Raw genomic sequence first — 19,064 nt, 5'->3', positions numbered from 1 at the left:
AAAATAACAATATACCCCATTGTTTTATACCAACCGAGGGGATTTACAATTAGAACTGACCTCACAGATATTATACCATCAAGTCCCTCAACATTCCTAGGAAAATTCTCGTTGCCTGTCAGAGGGCGGTACTGCTGCAGGCCTGCCACATCGCCAGAAAAATCCTCAGTGGAAACTGATAAAGGGACTACAATAAATTTTGTTTCTCTTTAACGAAACTCGACCCTGGCAGTGTTCGTTTCTATCATAATAATAAAATAAATAAAATCTAAACGGCGAAAACATAATATTATGTACTAGATAAATAAAAGGTAGAGGTACTTTATGTATTTTCCTTTAACCCGGAAGCAACAGTAATTGTTTACAATGGCCAACAAATCCCTTTAAAATTATGCTTCAAAGAAACACGTGCTAAATTGATTCTTTATTGCTAATACATTCTAGGTAATTATTCTAGATCTACATCTAATACACTACTTGGCTGCCTGGTCGTGCGGTTTGCACGCTGGACTGTCGTTCAGATTTATCGATGGTCCCGGGTTCAAACCCTGTCCGCTCCCATCCCCCGGCCCCGTCGTCCTGCGTGAGGTTTGGACTAGGAAGTATATAATAATAATTATCTTCAACTCTGAAGGAACATCCGAAACATGTAAAACATTGGTATGATCATGTTTTGGCTGGCGGATTTACATACGGCCGCCATGTTTGAATGATGATAGCAACAGCTCCTAGGCAGCCAATTGTTGCCAGATGGATTTTGTTGGTTAAAATAAATATAATGAGTTATAATATGCTGCCAACTATTACATAAATAAAATCTTAATATATTAAGATAGAGTTAGGGAATGTAGACCTATTTAAATAGGAAATAGATGTACATTTCACTAGTGTGAATCTATATTATTTCTCAATATACTATTATATTTTATTTTTTGTGTGTGTTGGTGTAGATTGAGTTTGTTAAGGATTCATGTTTTTGTGTTCTATTGAATGTGACAAATTTTATTAAAATATTAAAAATCTGTTCTAGTGTTGTTGTTTTTCTTTTATATATATATATATATATATGTGTGTGTGTGCGTGCGTGCTTGCGCGTGTGTTTTATATGAAATTATTGAGAGTTAAAAAATACTTAGCTTACCAGGTATCTTATTAATGGCAAAACAATTAATGAGACATATTAATTCCACCACCCCCTACTTTCTCATTCCAGACAGGTGACTAAACTAAGGTAGATTTACCAGTACCAGCATTTTAGTACATTTTAGTTTTGAAAACGATTTTAAGGCGGTAGAGGAGACAAGTGCACGCTGACACAGTACCGCTAAAGCTTAAAATCCATCAATGTGCACATTACTTAGCTAGTCTTTGGTTTGGGTTGGACATAGTTGGCGCATAAGCAAACATTAGAGTTGCATTAAAGAATAATCCATTTGGATTATTGGCTTGACCACATAACAGACGTTGAACTCCTTGAGTTGTTACAGATAAACAGCAACAATTGCGTGGGAGGGTCAACACAAACGTTACAAAGACACCCTTAAGAGTTCTCTCAAGGAGTGTGAGGGAAACGCTATAGCTCTGGGTCCTTTCTTATTGACTGAGGCCGTGAGTGTCGTGTTTCATGATATAACGCAATGAGATTGGTAATCAACAAAGAACGTAGATCTAAGATTTAAAAAAAAGGAAGGTGAGAAAAGAAGCAGGCAACCCATGCCATCTATGTGTTCGGCTTTTTAAAAGAAAAAATGGACTTTAAAGCCATCTTCAAAGTCATAGAAAATGGGAAATAATCTCATCTTCAGCTACGAAGGAGGAGCTATATATTTAAGCTAGCTAATCTGCTCATTAATTGATTAGCTACCGGCTACGTTAATGTGCAAAATCGACATTTTCCCTCTAGATATAGGCCTAATGTTCATATTAACAGTTTAGGTACCGTTAAGGTTAGGGTTAGGATAGAGTTTGGTTTATCTAGGTATGCAAGCTCCTGCAAATAACTATAAAATAATAATTAAATTTATTAAGCGCTGTTAACAAAGCACTATAAACTTTGCAGAGCTGATTATTTTGTGTGTCAAAAGAGTTGAGTCAAAGATAATTACAACATAACGTAGCACCTGGACAAGTGGATCCTGGTAGTTGGTGATAAATACGAAATTAGTCGTATTCTAATTCTGTTCTAAAGTTGCTGCTCGGCGGTCTGGAAGTTCAACAAGAAAACAGCGCCAAATACCCATATTGTTCATATCTCACTTACCATCAAAGACATACCTCACTTACTAGACGTCCCATATTTGACCACTGGAGCAATACACCACAGGTGCGTTATATAAGTCACACTCAGACAATACGCCACACACGCACACCAATTACCATTCACAAGAGGGGAGGGGAGTCATATATGGAAAATGAAAGAATGTCAAGAAGAGGGGAGGGAAGAGAAAGTGGCGAAAGAAAACTAAGTCTTACTTGGGGGTGGGGGGGGGGACAGAAGTTAGCAAGACATCCAGGATGACATAACATCCAGACGATGGCGTATTCGGCTAGCGGGCAGTGTTTCTCAAACTTTTTTGTCTGGCGGCACAGTAAAAAAACTACAAAAATTTCGCGGCACACCACAAAGAGCAACAGATGTTTTATAATAAAAAGAAAAAAAAAGATTTTACCTGTTTTTAAGTATTAAATTTAATGTGTAGGGTGTGCCTGTTTTTGAGAGCAAATGCGTTCTAATCAAGTCTCCAGAGTCGACAAACAAACTCGCATTTCATCGTCTATTGTAAGAAGCCTCTCTCTTTTCCTAGACTTGATTTCAGTCAGTGCTGAAAATTCAAACTCACAAAACCATAAAGATGCAAATGGAAGAATTATTTTGATTGCTTTTAAACTGATTGCAGGATATAACTTGTTGATTGAAATCCAAAACATGTCCTGGCTGTTTTCCCCAAAAATTTGACTTTAGAACTGCATCATTTTTTAAATCAATGAGTTGCTCTTCTTCTTCATTTTGTAAGATTTGTAGCTTCATTGTTTCCAAATGGAGAGCTGACCCATCCATACTCATTACTTCCAACTGTTGGAAAGTAATGCTGCAATGCTGACTGCAGATGTGTCAAAGTGTCCAGAATTTCGGGGCTCATTTCTTTATTTGAAGCACATTCATTGTAAATAGGAAAGCAGTCCTTTCGAGATCTTACTTTGCATCAACGACAATTTTTCACCAAATGACTTCAGTTTTGAGATGCAGTGATGATGGTTTCCGATGGTCCTTTAAGACTTAAATTCAATGAATTTATTTTGTCAAATAAATCAAAGAGAAATGTCACCTTAACCCACCAGATCTCGTCATGAAAAGAAAATCCAAAGTCTTTTTTTTTTCAGCCTCCAAGAATGAAATCAGCTCAGCCTTGAGTTGGACGACATGCTTTAACACATTTCCCCTGGAGAGCCAACGAACGTTGGTGTGATACATGAGACATTTGTAGTCTGAATCCGTTGCTTCACAAAGCTCTGAGAAAAGTCGGGATGCAAGCGGTCGAGATTTGATGAAGTTTACAACTTGAATAAGTCTGCGCGAGATAGTATCATTGGACAAAGGAAATTTCTTAACTTTTTCGGCAGTATCGGGTCCAAGGATAGTTTCAACAACTATTGCTAAAGCTGGTGCAATGACAGATGCAGCCTCTTGCGTTTTGCTAATAACTGAGCAACCTTATGACTTGCAATCAATCCCTTTTCTGTCAGCGTTAGGTAATTCATAAGTTTCTTAGCTTGTTTATTTTGTTGAGCCCTGATGTTTTCGAAGTATTCCTTCGGTTGCGCTTTTACAGCTGGATGTTTTGTTTCCAAGTGTCTCTTCAATTTGCTTGGAACAAGCGGCTCATTCGACAGAGTTGCATTGCAGATCAGGCAGAATAGCAATGGAGCATCTTCAGGTCCAGAAGATATAAAACTATATCCGATGTAATCTTCTTCGTACCTTCGTTTGGTTCCTTGCTTTTCATTTAATGCTTTCGCAGTTTCATTTTTGCTAACGTATTTCTCCATGGGTAACTTTTTTTTTGTTTTGTTATTATTAGCTTACACCTAAACAATTTACACGAAACACATCGCTTATTATTATCGTTACCAATTCAAGAACTGCTTTGCGTCTGCTAAGGCGGCCTACATTTGAGTCATTATAATTATGTATAGTGGAAAATTTCATAACCTAAAGAGCTAACACCCCTTTCCGTCAATATGGAGCGACCCACTACTATTACTGGTCGTTGCAAGTGGGGATGTCATCGCAACGTAAAATAAAAATTTAATAGTAGGCAGACCTGCGTAACGCTGCACGTGTGGCGTTCTGAAAACTCCCGCGGCACACCTGCAAATCTTCGGCGGCACACTAGTGCCGCGGCACACAGTTTGAGAAACACTGCCGCTAGCGGCTCATGGGTGTCCCTTTTTGCTTTAACAGTGATAAGGGGAGGGAAGCTAAACGACCTCTGTGACCCGAGGCTGAGTCTGCCTTGGTCCTATGAATGGAAAACGGTGTGTGTGTATGTACAGTAGATGGACTGGGTGACAAACTCAGCTCTGCTATTAACATATGGTTTTATTCTTCCTGACTCACAATCGACTGGTGTCTGGAAATATTTAAGCTCCCAGTAATTTAAGTACCCGGGACCGGGAAATCGGGCACTTTTTGACAAGGCAGAAAATTAGGCACTCTTCAATAGAGACTTAATTTAGAAGATAATTGATTTTTTTTAGCGCATGTTTTATTCCGAAAATACCAACAATAACTAATTTTCAACAGAATGTTCATGAATCAAAAGAAAAGCTGACAAACGGAAAAAAAAAGTACAATCACAAGAATGCGGGGGAAAATTACATTATATAATTTAGGCCTGCACATCAAAGGATTCTGTGGAGGGGAGGTAGAGATGATTCCCCGCTTAATGCTTCACATCCACCACCAACCCTTTAGATTGATTGTTAATATTATTTCTTTAAATATATATTATGTCGCTACCTCTCTCTAATGTAAAATTCAGCCACTCAGCCAAGTCAGTAGTAAATGCAAAGTCAAGTTTGAGGGTAGAGTATTGAATTTTACCATTTCAGCCCCCCACCACCCCTAAACGATAAAGCAAAAGATTCCGATGATAGATACAGAGTCGGATCGGGTATGATGACGATAAATATAATCGCCTTATCCCCAACTACCTTACCTTTAAGATGTGCTTGTGGAAGGAAAGGCAGAACAGAATGATAAATTTGTCAAATTCAGATAAATCTAACAAAAAAATTACTAACCCTAACCCTGAAGACATTAAACGTCGTATAAATCTAGCGCGTCAGACATTTACTGATTTACACAGCTAAAACCAACCTGACTGTAAATCTCCTCACATCTCAAACAAGACTAAACTAAGAATCTTTAACTCTATTGTCAAGGCTGCCCTATTGAATGGTTCGGAAACATGGAGAACAACTGAATCGAAGCGACAACAAAAATAGTACAGACCTTCATCAACAGATGCCTGAGAAATTCCTAAAAATACACTGGTACGACAAAGTAGAAAACACCAAACTGTGGGAGATGAGTGGGCAGAAAAATATAGAGGTGTAGATCTTAGAGAGGAAGTGGAGATGGATTGGTCACAAGAGAAAATGCCGATAGAGATCTAAAGACTGTTTTTGACAGTAGAAGTTCCCTGTAAGCAAGCACTGATAGTTACTTTCATTGGCCTACAACGACAGGATTGCGCAATGCATCTGGCCCTATTCGGCACCTTCGACACGCCCTATTACAGTAAGACCTGGACTTCATCATTCTCTGGTCAATCTGTTGTTTCCCGATCAAAGGATCCAGCTATACACACCCACCCCTCCCCTACCAGCCTTATGCCGCAGTTTCACCCCTCCCTGCCCGCTCCCGCATTTTCACCCCACCCCCTGACCACCCTCCCAGTCCGCTCCCGCTGTTTAACCTCACCCCTGACCCCTCCCAGCCCGCTCCCAAAGTTTCAACAATTTCTTGAGCCAGTCAGTCAGTTTCAGTGACCTTGGTTACCTAGCCACATTCCTTGACTCTTGAGGCTAGATTAGAGAAGACAGTCATTTTACCTGGGATATTTCTATTAAATGAATAAATATTTATATATGAAATTCTTTTCTATAAGGACATCAGTTGTTTATTGCATGTATCCTCAAGCACATTCTAGATACAATACAACAAGTCTCATAACACACAACATTACACTAGACTAGTCCACTAGATTTAGGCTTAGATCTATTTAAATTCAACATTCATTTCAGCTTTATTGAAAAATGTTACAAGCTGTCAGCACCTTAAATCTTGATCAAATCATTTAAAATATAACTTCATAGATCTATACAATAATCCCATCATATATAGGGCAATATAGGCCTAAATCTATTTAAATTCAATTTCTATGAAAAAAAAAAATAGGTACCTAAATTTACGCTTTATTAATGTCATTCCAATTTTAAATAATAATATTTTACTCCCCCCCCCCCCTTATTCCTTTTTTTAAAGTACTACTTCTACTGCAATAGTAAATATTCCTATTATTTCTGCTTGTTTTATTTTCTCTCTCTTGCAATCCGCTATAAGCTGGCGATATTTATATAGGTCTGTGAGTCGGCTCTACAGCGCTATTAATTCTATTATTTCTATATGTTTTTATTTCCTCTCTCTTCGACTATGGTTTCAGCTGGCGATATTAAAAATCAACTAGGTTATCTCCCCCTGGAAATAAATTTTTTAGCATTGATTCAGCGCTGAGGCATCGCAAAAATCTGGCCAGTGGTTGCCAGGTGCTGCCTAGAGACGTAAATACGCCAGCTAAAAGCGGAAATTACCAGATCGGCTTTAATTACTGTAAATTTAATTACTGAAGTCACTGTAGACTACAGTTAGTGTAGACAGTAGAGTGTAGACACTACTGAAGTCCCTAGTACTAGACTAGTCTAGTGTGTAAGTGTAACTGTAAATAGTGTAAATAATTACTAGATCTAAATATTATTTAAGTGTAAAGGTCACTAGATCTACATTCTACATCATCTAGTAGTAACTAGTACTGCCATTGGAGTACTACTACTACTACTACTACTATCTAGATTTAGTCCTAGCCTAGATCATCTACTCTAGATCACTAGATCATAGATGTAACTGGGTTGACTTACAAACAATCACTCAAATCACTGAATCTGTCTAGTGATAGTTGATAGTCTAGTCACTCTTGTGACACTCTAGTCTCTCCAGGCTAGTCAAGATATAGAATAATATATATATATACTTTATATAGCTCCTCCTTCATTCGTTGTCAAAGATGAGCACATTTCATATTTCCTATGGACTCGAAGATGACTGTAAAGTCCAATCCTCGCTTTAAAAAGCTGGCCGCATACGTGGCATGGGTAAGTTTGGTCAGTTGCAGATAGGCCTTCTTCTCTCAGCTTTTTGTTGGTTTGGCTCTCTATCGGCCTGGCCACTCTACTTGCTTCAAATCTTGAGACTCCAAGACCCACAGCTTCATACCATGAAGAGCGATCGAGAGCTAGTGCTTCCCAGCTGTGAATGTCGATATAGCATTCCTTGAATGAGCTCTTGAGAGTGTCTTTGTAGCGCTTGTATTGGCCTCCCTGGGAGCGCTTTCCTGCACACAGCTCCCCATTCAGAAGTCGTTTGGGAAAGTGTTTGTCTGGCATTTATTCTAAGTAATAACTAGATTAGATATAAGTCTGCATACTAAGATACTTATAATAAGGCTTAAATCTGAAAATCTAGATCTAGTAACTACAAGGGTAGAGAAGTAGAGACAAATTATATATTTAATAATATATATTTAGGGATGTGAAATAAAAAATTTATCTTTGAAAAAACAATTTTTCATTGGTACATCATTAAAATACTTTAAAAAGAACTTTCCAATGGTGTATAATATAAATTATGACTGTGTGTTTAACAGTTAGAAAGTTATGGGGTTTTTTTTTTGTCACATGGGGCTCCAAAAAACAAATAAACAACAAAAAGTATTTTTTAAACCCTTAAAAGAGGCTGTAACATCGTATCTAACAAATCATCTGAGGGTTTGACTTATTTGTTATTGTTGCCAGATTTTTAGATATCTACAATGGCTGGAGTTCCTGACATAGCGGCTGATGCTGTTTTAGTCAAAAGTGAGCAAATGCCTGAGTCGTCTGAGGTGGTCAGAGGCTATGACTTTAATGAAGGAGTCAACTATCATAAATTATTCTCTTCAATGTCTCGAACTGGATTCCAGGCTACGAGTGTAGGACAGGCAATAACAGAAATTAATAGAATGGTATGTTTTTTTTGTTTTGTTTTTGGTCTTAAGGTTCCAACATTCCTTTGGAAATGAACAATATTACATCATAGTCCAAAATTCTTGCAAGGCATTAAAAGGGAACTTGGGAACATGGTGATGACAGTCCAAAGTGCATACCAAGTGACCCCTTAGAAAAGTAGCTTGTATTCTTAACTGCTTTTCATTGTTTCAATATAGAAAATATTTGTAACACAAATTAATGGTAAACTTTATGTAACCAATGGTGTAACAAGGTACCTGTCTGCATGTAGTCACAAATAGGATGATACCTTCTCTTTTCTTTTAACACTTAAAGGTTGAATGGGACCAAAAAATGTGGAGTCAACAGTAACAGTATATAAGCATTTCAATGAGAACAATGATCCTTACACATGAGACGCTATTCTCCACATAATTGTGGAATACCAATACATTTACATTATTTCTTTTCAAGGTTTATATATGTGCTTCTCTTGGTCATGGGCCTGTATGCAATAAACCCCCTTCGTGCCTCCACAATTCACCTCTAAATGTATTTCTTTGGGTGATTGTTACAATTAATTAATTACCACAAATTCATTAATTAATTAAACTTGTAAAAGAACCCTCACCTATAGATGGAGTGAGTATAAATGTTGTAAAAAAAAAATTACAAAAATGTTTTTTTATTAGGTTTTATTATCTACTCTTCTCATCAGATTGACTGTAAGTTTCAAGAGATTCCTTCTGACAAAAGGACAGAGGTCAACTTGAATCCTTGCGGCAGGGAACTGACTAACTGCACCATCTTTTTGAGCTACACTTCCAACTTGATATCCGCTGGAACTAGAGAAATCATCAGATATCTAGTTCAACATAACATGGTGAGTAAAAAATATAACATGACCCAGTGCTTTTTTAGTGACGGTACGCACAGGTACGGCCAACCAGCACCTTTTTCGATGTGGGGAAATTTTTTTTTACTTTTCTTGTATTATAACGTTTATTATTAATTAATTAGTAGTTAAAAGTTAGGCAATCCATCACTGAGTATTGGCAGCTTTTTTAAAAAACAACAACAACACTGACATGACCTATGACCTTCTTCAGGCCCAAAGCCACTTTCAATGATCTCATACAAATAAGATTAAGCCTGAGCATTAGTTTCTTTCATACAGCAGTTCCTCCCCTCTCCACAGAGCTGATGTGTCTGGTGCCAATATAGTTTGGTATAAGATACATTGCCTTGTTCTGCTAGGGTGTAGCTTTGTATGCTGCAAGTTAACTTAGGGTCAACGATTTGTTTCTTGGGGCTGACTACTAAAGCATTTCCTACGTTTGGGTAAAGGGGTAAAGCAGTGTAGGTTTGGATTCAGCGTTTCCTTCTCCTAGGTTAAAGAGGCCCCTCCAAAGCTTATTGGTTTATACACCTTTGCCTCTTCTACTGTCAGTGATAGCAGTTGGGCCTGACTCAATATTTGAGCCAAACGTTTAGGCCAGGAGTTTGACTGGTTGTCTGGGATTGTTTGAGAGGCGTGCGATTGGAAGCAGTGGAGTGCTTATATCCACTTACCACTTCCTACAATAACATCCTTACAGAACCAGAACATGATGACTGGGTACAGGACATGTTGATTGAGTAGATAACATAAGTCAGTAGGAAAAACTTTAGTGTGAAAAATATATTTCTAAATTGTCTTAAAGACAAGTGAAAATGTAAATAATAAAAAGATGTAGACCTCAGTCAACTTCAATTCCTTTGTATTTCTCCTACTTAAAAGAATCATCAGTTTACTGAACAGAAATAAAGTCTTTAACTTGAAGCTCAAAAAAAAAAAAAAACACTTTGAAAATATGGTTAATTAAAATGTTAGATCAAAGTTCAAATAGTGTAGTGTAACATTCAAGACAGCCTTAAAAAATGTTTTATGTTTACATATAAATTATTTTGTCAGAAACTGCCTTCTTAGTTAGACATGTCTTAATGTTGACTACAATGTCTACTATATATGCAGTGTCTGATGTTCTCCCTGATGAACAGTTTACTTTCATTGGAACTTAGCACAGAAGAAATGTCCACATCCCAGCTTAATGTCAACCTTATTCTTTGACCAGGTAGACTGTATTGTCACCAGTGCAGGGGGTATAGAAGAAGACTTTATCAAATGCTTGGCGCCGACTTACGTCGGGGATTTTGCTTTACCAGGGAAAGAGCTGCGTCTGAAAGGCATCAACAGAATCGGAAATTTGTTGGTACCAAACTCCAATTATTGTTTATTTGAAAACTGGCTTCTGCCGATTTTGGACAACATGGTTGAAGAACAGAAAGAGGTATGGAGAGATTCATCTTTTATTTTGTATAGTGTTTCTTTTATGTTACTAGCATTCTCAGTAGGCTTTGGTCCAATCACTTGCGCGGACTCTTGGGGAGTAAGATATATGGGGAGGTTTCCATGTTGCCTTTAGGCACTCAGAAAACACCTCTGCTTGAGATGGGATTCGAGTTCGAGCCCCCTTGATAGGTAGCTCAGTGGGGTTTTGCCTGTCAGTCACACATATACAGAATCAATAGCTTGATGGAAATAATAACCTAATGTATTCTGGTATTAGTTGACTAAGGTTATAAAGACATTATTGTTATATTTAAAAAAAATTCTATTGAAAATCTACACGTCATTAATACAGAATGAATCAGTTTTTCTGGCCAGTGGTTTCTTTTTTGAAGTAACGTCTGTATTATATAAGATAAGATATGGTTAATCCGATTCTTTGGCCTGTGGTTTTCTAAAGTTAATTAATGTCTTTGGCTATTGGTTTCATGAGTTGATTGAACTTATTGTCATAGGGTTAATTAGTTCCCAAAGTTCAGAATGCAATTTCAACCAAGTATTATGTTATCCTAATGAAATGTCCTTTTTTTTTCTTATTTGTAGTAACTGTAGAATAGTAGAATAACATTTTTCAAAGAATATATATATATATTATATATCATGTATAATATATATATCATGTGTTAACTATAAAAATGTTGTGGGGTTTTTTTTTTTTGCTTATAAATAAAAAAAAAATGAACATTAGGTGTAGAAAAATATTACAACATACCAAGTCTATCTGTCTATCATTATTGGGTTGCATTTTCTATCTATCACAGGACACCAATCATGTCAAAACCCCACACTAACTTTATATTTTTAGTCACAGGACACCAATCATGTTAGAATCCTAGGCTTACTTTATACTTTTTAAAAGCATGACACCAATCATGTTAGAATCTTAGGCTTACCTTATACTCTCTCTCTCAATTGCAGGGCACCAAGTGGACTCCCTCTAAAGTTGTAGCTCGTTTAGGAAAAGAGATAGACAACCCTGATTCTGTTTACTACTGGGCTTATAAGGTTTGACATTATTTTTTGTTAAATTCTTTTTATATTTTTGGAAAACATACACAGCAGCATGTAAAGAATTTTCAAGACATAAACAAAGTCTAAAGTGAGCTCTACAACTTGGAGTCTTGGTTGCTATAGATGGCAGGATGGCTGCCTGGTCGTGCGGTTTGCACGCTGGACTGTCGTTCAGATTCATCGATGGTCCCGGGTTCAAACCCTGCCCGCTCCCATCCCCCGTTGTCCTGCGGGAGGTTTGGACTAGGAAGTAATTATCTTCAACTCTGAAGGAACATCCGAAACATATAAAACATTTTACAAACATCTGATAGATTGTTGTGTGTGGCTTATTTAAATCCGATTGTTTTTGAGCTGTTTTGTTCACCCTATCAGTTATACTTTTTGTTTCTCAAAGTAGCGTACAATTTGCTGGTTCTGAGGTGGCTCTATACAAACACACTCCCCTTCCAACTTTTGTCATTTATTTGTCAGAGCTAAGAATATTTCATTCGTTGCTTTAGAGTGAAAGGTGAAACAATTGTCTGTCACATCATAACTTTGATATTATAGTCTTAGTCTTTGTCTTAACAATATTGCTAAATCTGTAATCTGTCGACATGTTAACATTTTATAACTGGGATTCTGGGTTCAAACCACCCCCCTCCAAAAAAAAACAAAACCCTCACCTGTTTATTAAAACTCTGGTCCAAGGTTCTTATCGCACTATCTTCCCTGTACACTCTGAAAGAGTTTATGGGGAAAGGACTAAATACTCTTTACCTGGTTCTGGTAAACACTCTGAACTGTGATCTCAATGGCCCTGGGTTTAAACCCTGCTCCCATCATCTCCAGCTGTCCTTTGTGAGGTCAGAGCTAGGATGTAATAATGTGAATAAAACTCTGAAACTTGTAAAACAAAATGAAGCTTCTTAAACATTGTTCTGTTGGTCATGCAAATATTTTGTTAGTATAAAATTGCCCTTCTTTTTTAATTGCAGAATAATATTCCAGTGTTTTGCCCAGCTTTGACTGATGGATCCCTGGGGGATATGATTTACTTTCATTCCTATCAAACTCCAGGACTGGTCATTGACATTGTGGAAGGTAGGTGGAGTTGTAAACTGAATGAAGAAAATTCTTTGTTTCGAAAAAATCTTCCAAAAATTCTTTTAGAGTAAAATTGGGCTTGATATGGTGATTACAAAAAATATTTTCATCAAGTTAGAAAAGTCAACTACACATAAATGCAAAATTGAGTTAAAAGCATTAATTTAATTTTATTAGTCATGGTAACTGATGTGATGTATTGGCTGTTACACTACTATTAAATGTTGAGATTTAAACATTTCTTCTGTTAACATAGACATACGTCTGATGAACAGCCAGGCTGTGTACGCTGTCAACACGGGTATGGTCATACTGGGTGGAGGCATCATCAAACATCACACGTGTAATGCAAACTTGATGGTAAGTGCCTTGATAGGTCAAATGTCTTTTTTTTTTGTTCGTCTTTGTTTACTTGACGACAAGTTTCTCAGTAAATAGGATTGCATATTGCCATCAGCTCTAGAGAAGCCAGTCAAACCAAAGTAAATGCCACCTTTACTTGCATGCTGTGTGGACAGACATGTCTCTTCAGAATAGGGCCCTACAGTCACAGGAAGTAAGCACTCTTGGAGTAGAACCATAATCATTCTATGACTACGACTGAAGGAGGTCATTCAAAATTACTTACAGAAAAGTCACAGGTATCACATACCAAGTCCGCATCATAGACTAAGATATTAGAGACAGTATTAGTAGAGTGATGATTAGACCCCACGATGACCTGCAAACTATTGCCAAAAAAAGCGAACTGAAATTCTATGGCTATATTACAAGGTTCTCAGGGCTCGCGAAGACCTTCTTTCAGGGAAAAAAAAAGAAGAGACAGACATAGAAAAGAGCGGGGAAGACAACATAAAGGAATGGACACGCTTGCCATTGAGGGAGGTACTGTCCAAGGCTAAAGACAGAGAGGAATGGAGACAGATCTTGTGTGGTGCTCCAATGAACCAATAGACCAAGGAATAGGTAAAGGTGGTGAAGGACTGTCATGTGAATTTTTTGCCAATTTCCCACCAGCAATGTAGCAAAATATGAAATATCTGAGATGATTGGTTTGTCTGGACAGAATGTTGAAGGATGAGTGTGGTACATAAACCAAAGTTGGAAAGGAAAATGGCTTAAAGGTAGACCAAAGCTTAGATAAATAGATGTGATGTCTAGACACCCCATGACATGTAAACATACAAGTCTGATTTGAAGAAGGAATTGATTGAAACTTAAGTCTTTTTTAGGCTGTTAGATCTATAGAGATGGGGACAAAAATGTTATCTGAAGTGTTTCTTTAAGTTTTCATTCTAAATAGTAATATTTCAAAGCTTCATATCAAACTGATATTGTCATATATTGTATTTTGCAGTCACTTCATAAAAGGTTCCAAACGTTAGAATGTATTTTTTAATGCACAAATTGTAAGACAAAATGTCTTCCTTGTGAATTATTATTATTAATATGTATTGAATAAATAACTATTTATATGGGATGTATCAAGAGTATATCTTAGCATTCTACTTTTGATAAATTGCGCTACATGGATTCATTTTGGTGGGCATATTTGAGCATAGTATGCCATATGTATACCATTGCAGACATGCATTGACTGAAATTAAAGAGTAGTATTTGACAAATTTTTCATTGACTGATAATTTTATTTTAAAAAATCCCTCAGAGTACCTGGAAAAAAAGCTTATGTTATTATGGTTGTATTTCTTTTGTCATAGAGAAATGGTGCTGACTTCTCTGTGTTTCTTTGTTGTAGAGAAATGGTGCTATCTTATCTGTATTTCTTTTGTCATAGAGAAATGGTGCTGACTTTTCTGTATTGCTTTGTCATAGAGAAATGGTGTTGACTTCTCTCTGTATTTTTTTTGTCATAGAGAAATGGTGCTGACTTTTCTGTATTGCTTTGTCATAGAGAAATGATGTTGACTTCTCTCTGTATTTTTTTTGTCATAGAGAAATGGTGCTGACTTTTCTGTATTGCTTTGTCATAGAGAAATGGTGCTGACTTTTCTGTATTGCTTTGTCATAGAGAAATGGTGCTGACTTTTCTGTATTGCTTTGTCATAGAGAAATGGTGCTGACTTCTCTCTGTATTTATTTTGTCATAGAGAAATGGTGCTGACTTTTCTGTATTGCTTTGTCATAAAGAAATGGTGCTGACTTTTCTCTGTATTTTTTTTGTCATAGAGAAATGGTGCTGACTTCTCTCTGTATTTCTTTTGTTGTAGAGAAATGGTGCTGACTTCTCTGTATTTGTCAACACTGCCTGTGAATTTGATGGCAGTGATGCCGGAGCGAAACCTGATGAAGCTGTATCCTGGGGGAAAATTAAACTTACTGCCAAGCCTGTGAAGGTTAGTGCTGTTTTTTTTTAAGAGTAACTCCTTTGTTTGTTATTCATTTCAAAAGAAACTTGGCTTTGTCTTTGTTTTATTTAGTGCTTACATTTCTATATCTATGTTTCATTTAGTGCTTACATTTCTATATCTTTGTTTCATTTTTTTAAATTAATATTTCAGGTCTATGGGGAGGCAACTGTGATATTTCCCATTCTTGTAGGTGAAACATTTGCCAGTAGGCAGAAAGAGTTCCAGGCCTTTTATTCAAAGTGAAAGTAGAAACCAAGAAATTCTTAATGATGCTCAGATTTGCTGCAGAGAGCTGAAAATTGTTAGCTGTTATTTGACTATGATATATTCATCCAATATGTGTTATAATATCATAAATATAAATCAAATCTTGTTATATCTAACTTGAAGGGACTGATTCTTGTTGTTCAAAATAATAATAATAATAATAATAATCTTTATTGTCCTTATGGAAATTTGTTATACAATTTGTGCATTACACCAAACAAAAAACATTATAACTATAAGAAACCAAAGTGTACATTCACACCAGACTCACTCATAATTTACATGTGACAAAGTTTATACCAGATTGTTCTTATATAATGATTTGATTGCCAGGGGAACAATGGTATGTAAGTCAACCGTATTGTTATGATCTCTCTCTCAGGCTCTCTGCTAACTTTGCTCAACACAGCACATCAAACTCAAGAATTTGACAAAAGAGCTCCTAAATAATGCGGTAGTTTAATAACTAAATAAATAGCAGTCAATACTGCACAGCTGGCTACTTGATACACTGATTACTAAGGCTCTACTCAACTTGACTAGTTCTCTCCTGTCCAGGACTTTCATAGTACTGGACCGACTTCACTATGGACTAACAGTACCAGACTGACTTCATTATGGACTAACAGTACCAGACTGACTTCATTGTGGAATGACAGTACCAGACTGACTTCACTGTGAACTAACAGTACCAGACTGACTTCACTATGGATTAACAGTGCCAGGCTGACTTCATTGTGGAATGACAGTACCAGACTGACTTCATTATGGACTAACAGTACCAGACTGACTTTTGTGGAATGACAGTACCAGACTGACTTCAATGTGCTGAACTTTTATACACACTCTGTCTCTATATCTCGCTTTCGAAGGCTTTCAATTTTATGTTCATATTACAGATGATATTTACAGTACACAGTTAACGCTATCACATCACCAACACAGTTACAACAGTATAATTCACTTTCACCAGCTCCTTAGTTTAGTGTCTTCCTGTATAATTAGCTAGATTCAATTCTAATATACCCATAACTTTATTATTCTATAAGACTCAGATTCTTTGGAGCAGTTAGCTCTATGCTCCATTGAAAGTTTTAATGAAGATTTATAATCTTGCTGAATGTTGGCTTCTTCTGGCCTTCTTTTTTGCTGCTGAGTTGTAGGCTCTTTCCCAGTCTGTGCCAAGGAGAAGCTGCATGCCTTTTTTTTTTTTTGCGCCACACTGCCATGCAGAGTGTTGGTTATGTTAACCTTGGTTTTAGAATAACAGTCTTGTCCTAGAAATTAACATGTTAAATTCTTTTTAGTGTTAATACAGATAAAAAATGTCTTTTTTTTTCTATGGTTAATATTTGTAATAAATTTTAAAACAAACAAAGAATTTAGCTTGTAAAACAAGAAGCAGTTTCACATATAAATTGTTTTAATAGTTTTTTTTATTTAAGTTGAACTAATCCTATGAAATGTCCAAAATTGACAATAAGAATAAGGCTTTTCTTCAATTACAATGTTTCATATGGCTGCGCTGTCCCAGCTGCGAGCTACATATTTTGACACATGCATCGCAGACATAACCATAATCCAGCAGTGGTTGATTTAGGTTCTCTTTTCAGTTTCGACAGCTGTAATCTGCAAAGGAATTTGTTTCGGTCACAGATGTATATCCAGCAGCCTTTGTAATAAAGCTGCCTGCTGCCAGGCATTATCTTATATGCCAATAAAAGCAAGCTTAATTTGGTCTTTTATGCATTTCAGTGGGCACCTCTTTTATGCCGACCACCTTTTATCACACCAAAAAAGTTGATTGACAATGATGAATGGAAAACCTACTGTTGTTCCTTCACTTGACTTCTTTGAATCCTTGACATTATTTTAACAAACTCTCAGTGTATTTAGATATCATTAATTTCATGACTACAGCCTCTGTTTAATTTAAAGAGGAGATGTTGATATGGATGATGACTTGAGGTCTATATTTAAACCAGTAATTTTAGTTGAATGAAATGTTTATACCAGGCTGTATCTTAAGAACAATTTTGAAATGCTGTAATTTCAATTTAAACAAGTTTGATATAAACAGGTTTTGACTGTTGGTAGCTAGAGATGTAAAGTATCGGATCGATGCTTAACTTTAATATCACACATAGACAGATATTTTATTATCATTTATATGAAATCCTTTTATGTTTTATGTTTGCTATGTTTGTAAGATAAATGACATAGAAAGGAAATTATTGATCAGCAAATACAACTAAAGTTTACAGCAATGTACTAATACTAATTTCAAATTTCATTCCCTAAAATTGTTTGGTAAACCACAAACTAAATCTTAGCATCTCTCTCTCTGACACGTTCCTTCTGATTTCGATGAAAAAAAAAAAAATGTTGTTTTGTTTTTATCAGAAATTTCCCTTTGTCTGTTGTAACTTCTTGCTGTTATTATCTCTGCAATGTACTCATTTTTCAGAGATTATTTGTAATTAATATTCATGTTTATTATATTTTGAGGCACCGAAAAGTTTTTCATTTGACATTAGTCACTAGCATTATTCAAATCATGGAAAAAAGTTTGCAAAGAAATCACCACAAATGTTTCTCTAATCAGGGAGATGCAGAAATTTTAATCAGTGCATGTGTTTTAAAACAAGTGCTTGGTTAACAAAAAACCAAAAAAACCCCCACAAAACTGGAGTTTTTGCATTGTACTTTCAGAGTTTGGAAATGTCAAGAGTCAAATAACACTTCTATTGATTATCTTTAGAAATTTTCCAAGTGATTAAGAATAAAGTTCAGTCTAGGAGTTGTTTTACCAGTGATGTATTTTTTTGTTAGCTTGTGAGACAATTGTTATGCTTAATTTATAAGTGTCTAGCTCAGGGGTTCTGTGGGTCGTGACCCCCTTGGGGGTCGATTGACGATTTGCCAGGGGTCGCCTAAGACCATCGAAAATATGGATTTTTATTGTCTATTCTTCTATTGCTGTGCGTGGGTGGGGTCGAGGCAGAGTGGGAGATTGATAAAAGGGGTCGCCGAGCATAAAAGGTTGAGAACCCCTGGTCTAGCTGAAATGAAAGGTGTATGATTTATTGATTTGTGTGTTTAGTTGAAATGAATGGTACGTTAAGTCATGTGGGAAATGTCTAATTGTAATGAAAAGTATGTGATCTTATTTTATTTGAAGTATCTAAATGACATGAATGGGATGGTGAATTAATTTAATAGGAACCTTTACGAGTTGTTTCGACTGTTGATACATCAGAAGTGTACTTTTGTTATTGATATTTTGCTTGTGTGTGTTTTGTGGTGGCAGGTACATTTTTTCCTTTGCTTATTATATTCCACAGCATTTTTTTCTTTAGATGCACAGAAAATGAGATTGTACTCATGCCATGCACATTTGACTTAATTATTTGAACTTGATATTTTTTTATTGCCAGTAAATAACATTGAAAAAAAAAAGATCCTCAGAACTGCAAGTTTTTAGTAAATATTCAATTTATTTTAATTTACAAAAAAGAGACACCCAGAAAACCCAAGTTTTCAACCAAGCATGCAATTCATGTCAACAAGTCTTGTTTTAAGCCTTGCAATAAACTTCAACACAAGTCCATGAA

At 36.3% G+C, this 19,064-nt stretch overlaps 1 protein-coding gene across 2 annotated transcripts; it reads left to right on the top strand.

The window, feature by feature from the left end:
• Positions 1 to 324: 324 nt before the first annotated feature.
• On the top strand, positions 325 to 19,064 carry LOC106054684 (deoxyhypusine synthase-like). 2 transcript variants are annotated; one of them, XM_056009804.1, is made up of 9 exons: positions 325 to 444; positions 8,134 to 8,342; positions 9,044 to 9,208; positions 10,440 to 10,655; positions 11,633 to 11,719; positions 12,706 to 12,811; positions 13,071 to 13,174; positions 15,043 to 15,168; positions 15,334 to 19,064. In XM_056009804.1, the coding sequence occupies exons 2-9, from the start codon at positions 8,151 to 8,153 to the stop codon at positions 15,424 to 15,426; spliced, it is 1,089 nt and encodes a 362-aa protein (XP_055865779.1). In that variant the 5' UTR covers positions 325 to 444; positions 8,134 to 8,150; the 3' UTR covers positions 15,427 to 19,064. The 2 variants fall into 2 exon arrangements, with proteins under 2 accessions (XP_055865779.1, XP_055865778.1); XM_056009803.1 differs by lacking the exon at positions 325 to 444 and adding an exon at positions 6,798 to 6,991.

Source organism: Biomphalaria glabrata, chromosome 14 (assembly GCF_947242115.1).
Source record: "Biomphalaria glabrata chromosome 14, xgBioGlab47.1, whole genome shotgun sequence".
NCBI classification, from domain to species: Eukaryota; Metazoa; Mollusca; class Gastropoda; family Planorbidae; genus Biomphalaria; species Biomphalaria glabrata.
Note: the sequence above shows the minus strand (reverse complement) of the source record. Positions and strands in the feature narration are given on the sequence as shown.